Here is a 4,534-nt window from a genome sequence, read left to right as displayed (position 1 = left end):
CAAAACGCACTCTCTTTATAACTCAAATATGTTCACGACTGAAAATCTGACGAAAGGAATACAAAACGCACTATCTTTATAACTCAAATACTTAAAATGGTCACGACTGAAAATCTGACGAAAGGAATATGAACACCGAACCTATGAAACTATTTTACAACGAAATGCAGAAAAAATAGTTAAAAAAATGTGCATAATAGTCTACGAACATACATTTTAATGATTTAAGACTTAAGGTAATACTCCATGTTTCACTGATCGGAGTGAAACAAGCGTCGATTAAGATAATAGGCTACGAACATACATTTTAATGATTTAAGACTTGAGAAGACCATGTTTAACTCCATGTTTCCCTGATCGGAGAAAAAAAAAACAGTCACCAAAGACAAGATCACTAATATAATCGTTTCCATATTAAAAATCAAAACCTGTCGAGAAGACTTAATACTGATCAAGCAAAATAGTTTACTCATCCGTGCTAAATGAGTATAAAACATATCATTGCATATAAATAAATGTCATTCAGGACATTATCACAAAGACGAAATAAGACGAAATAAGACGAAAACTCACACGGATATTGAAAAAGTTACCCAGAACCGATTGATTTCCTTGTTGATGATTATACAAGTTGTCTTCTAGCTAAAGCTGGAAAAAATGTGTACAGCGACGTATTTATATTGTACTCGTAACATCCTCAATCTTTATAACACACATCTAGTACACGTTAATATAACATATACATGTCTACTGCATTTAGGAAAACGTTTTTACATGTATAACTAATTTCAAAGATATCATAAAAAAAATCTGTAATTGGTATCAATAGTTAGTGATTTAATAACACAACCAACGGTATAGTCTATAAATTCAGATATAGGATAAAGAAATATAAACGTGATTTTCCCCAGGAACTTAGTCTACCCTATAGTCATGTACATAATCATTTTTTTATCAATTTAAAACAAATTTTATGCGTACATAATAACAATTTAAAGGAAGAAAATCCCTCCCGGGAAACACTGAAGATTAAAAACTAAATATATACATATTATTGCATGGTTATTTAGAAGCAGTCATGCTAAATGAGTGTAGTGGTGTATATGAATGTACAGTGGAGTCTCGATAACACCTTTACAAAGAGTGGTTGGAATATGAGTCTGCTGAAATGCTGGAATGTCCCCCAAAGACACAACCCGCAGGGTGGGACAACCGGGTAAGTGGTGACTGAATAGTGTGACAACCGGATACGTGGTGGTTGAGTAAAGGGACAACTGGATTAATGGTTGCTAAAAAGTAGGACAACCGGATTTTTCTTGACTTGACAATGTGAAATAAATGTTAAGTGGTGACTGGGTGATGACAAAAAGAGAAATGAATTGTGGCTGGATTCCCGAGACTCGACTGTAGATAGCATTAGAAGAGAGCATTCTTATTGTTAGCCAATGGACTCAAACAGGCATGGCGACTACTCGACTGCTAATCTCTACCCAGAGTTGTCGTTCCTTGCACTCACTACCACATGTGTCAACGGCTTAAAAGTAGTCTGCATTATAATTAGTCTCTCAAATCGATTTTCAAGACTTTGCCAGGATTCTTGGCATTTAGCCGTTGACAGTGGTGTTAGTTAGTGTAAGGAAGGACAACTCTGGGTAGAGATTGCAACAATGCTACACGAACAGTTCAGTTAATAACATATTTTTTTAATAAAATACCATTGCCTCTCTGATGATACAATTTCCCCGATAGCTAAACAAATGTACCACTTTGCGTCAACTGATCTCCATTGCTAATGTAATGTACACATGTGGTATCATTAAACCTGCAGCATTGTACGTATTCAGTGTACTCTTAAAGAAATAATGAGACAAAAACTTAAGATAATTCGAATTCGAAAATATGTTGTTTTTAACACATATATAACAAACAAATTCAATCTAGAAACACCGGCTTTTTAAAGCGGACCCTTATCAATTCGACACCGACATTTTTTTCATTTATAAGGATATTCCGTTTTATTGGTACTATAACAAAGCCTTCGGAGGAAAGAGTTGTCATCAAAAGCTTGAAACAATATTGCTCATCAATAGCTAGGGATTGCACTGTATTGAAATAATGACATGCATCTTTTTCTGTTATATTTGTGTCACCATTTTCGCGAAAAAAACTTTCTAGTATACTACCTTACTAGGGCACGCATATTCAATACGAACGTGCACCGCATTAAGAAACACGTATATAACCTTATAAATGGTAAAATTTCTTTGACAAATTAATTTGCCTTTTTAAATAATTTGCATGCATTGATAACGATAATGTTAAAATTGCTATAATTGAAATTCAAAAGACGCGAACGCAAAAAATGGGTATGATGTCTAATTAGCTAGCAATGTATAGCGTTAACCCAAACAATCACATTTCAACATTATCGAATCAAAGACTGTGCAAGTCCAGTAAAAAACTGAACTGTAGCGTGAATGAGTTAAATAAATACTGATCTGTCATATTTTCCAATTTACTCATCGTTTTAGTTCTGGAACGTTGCTGTTAGAGCTACGTGTAATCAGTATGCTTTTAAGAATTTCCACGTATTCTAATGGTGTCCGAAATGACTAAAATGCCCAGTATATCCATAGGATCGGTTCCAGAAAATGTTTGTCCTAAGCCGAACCTCGTTGGCAAACAAACATCCCATTTAACACAATGTGATATCTGTACATATTTTGCAAGAAAGTCTAGATTAGAAGGTAGCACAACACTAAAATACCGGTGTTGTTTTCAATCGCAAAAAGATGAACGAATTCAAAATCAAATGTTACATGAATTTTCGCTTCGTATAATAGGCCAGATGTCCAATTTAGTCTATCAATGTCATTCTTACCCTATGTTATTAGCTATTCTCTAAAAAACATATCCAGATATTTATTTGTTGGGTCTTGACATGCGTGCAGATTTCTGTACAGCGTTTCCGCCGATGAAGAGTGTCTTTGACTGCCGCTCTCGCTCGGTAAGCGCCTGGACGACCTTGTACAGTTCGTCGAGCCTTTCGTTCTGCTTCTTCAGTGCCTCTTGGTAAGCCTTGTCGTCCTTATTGGCGCGCTCCTGTTGCTGCATAAGTAGACGTTCTATCTCTCGCGACAAGGAGTCCACTCTCATCTTCAGATCCATCTTTTCCCGCTCTGCTCTTTCCAGCTCGATAATGAGGTCCTCCTTCTCAGCAACCATTTGGTTAATTCGGTGTTGATCTGTAAGTTCATTGTCTTTCATAGCACGATTGTCCGACTCCAATTCATCCACACGTTCTCTCAGGTTGATAATCTCTATGTTGGACATTTCGAGCTCGCTCCTCAGCTGTGTGTTTTCTTTGTTGGTTGTAGATAGCTTGGACCATCTCTCGTTCTCCTTGTCCCTCATCTGTGCATGAGTTTGTTGCAACTGATCGTACTTTTGCTTTAGTTGGTTGTAAGCGTCCGAAGAGTTCCGGAGCTGTTCTACGCTGTCTTGTAAGGAGAATAGCGCCTTTTCGTTCCTGTCAATCAGTGACGTCTTTTGGTCCTCCCAATCACCACGGAAAGCATTTAATTTTTCATCCATTTTTCTTTCGATTTCTTGAGAAATTTTTCTCTCCATAGACAATTCAATTTCCATTCTCTCTTCATGGCGACGTCTTTCAAATCCATCAAGAAGATCATTGGTCACCTTGCCGCTGAATTCAGCAAACATTTGACCAATGGCTGTGGTCATCCGATCCATAGTCATCTGGTTGACCCTATCAGAGGCTGGACTTGCGCCACTTGCACCGCTTGCGAATCCGCTGTCGTTGCGCCCACCTGACGCTCCAACAACTGCGTGCTGAGGATGGTGCTGCTGTGGGAGTTGATGATGTTCTGCTGAATGCGGCCCCAATATCTGTGTCTGCGAAAGAACAGCTGATATGTTATAATGAATTGGTATAAACTTTATAATACCAGAATGGTATCAAATTATCATGTACGTTTAGTAGACTAAGTATTTGATATTTTTTTCTTCTTAAATTAATGGTAATCATTTCCTTTATTCAGCTCTCGATAAAGATTTCTGTCACATCTTATTGTTGTATAAGAATACTCAATATCAACCCAAATGAATTTCATTCGGAAGGGGATCTATGCTCCCTCTAGTAAATTGGAAATTCGTGGTTTGAATAAAATACAATGGAATGTAAACACAGATGCCTGTAAAAAGTATACTACTCGTCCGGGTCGCCTTCAAGGAATAAATGGGACTAAATAGAAAGTCTAACTCGAGCCAATGAAACGAAGAAAGTAGGTCACAGTGACCTACATCTGGTATTCTAGTATAGTATTCCTAAAAAATATCCATATATGAAGTTTGATGAATGACGAACTTCAAACATTAGAATAATGAGCTGCAAATAGTCTAACAAAGAAGTCGTACCGTCTGACGGATGGACCAACGGAATATGCAAACACTTAATATGACCTCCACTCTGTTTCGGGGTCAAACAAACTACTTTTCTGGTGTCTGTTTTGCC

General features: G+C 37.1%; 1 protein-coding gene across 1 annotated transcript; it reads right to left on the bottom strand.

Annotated features, from left to right (window-relative positions):
* Positions 1 to 1,696: 1,696 nt before the first annotated feature.
* LOC110444716 (inner centromere protein-like) lies at positions 1,697 to 3,915 on the bottom strand (the record flags this gene model as incomplete). The annotated part of the gene is made up of 1 exon (XM_021489080.1): positions 1,697 to 3,915. A coding segment is annotated over one exon (993 nt), but the record flags the coding sequence as incomplete, so codon positions are not given.
* Between the last annotated feature and the right edge of the window lie 619 nt (positions 3,916 to 4,534).

The sequence above is a fragment of the Mizuhopecten yessoensis genome, unplaced genomic scaffold (assembly GCF_002113885.1).
Source record: "Mizuhopecten yessoensis strain PY_sf001 unplaced genomic scaffold, ASM211388v2 hete_36165130, whole genome shotgun sequence".
Classification (NCBI taxonomy): Eukaryota; Metazoa; Mollusca; class Bivalvia; order Pectinida; family Pectinidae; genus Mizuhopecten; species Mizuhopecten yessoensis.
Note: the sequence above shows the minus strand (reverse complement) of the source record. Positions and strands in the feature narration are given on the sequence as shown.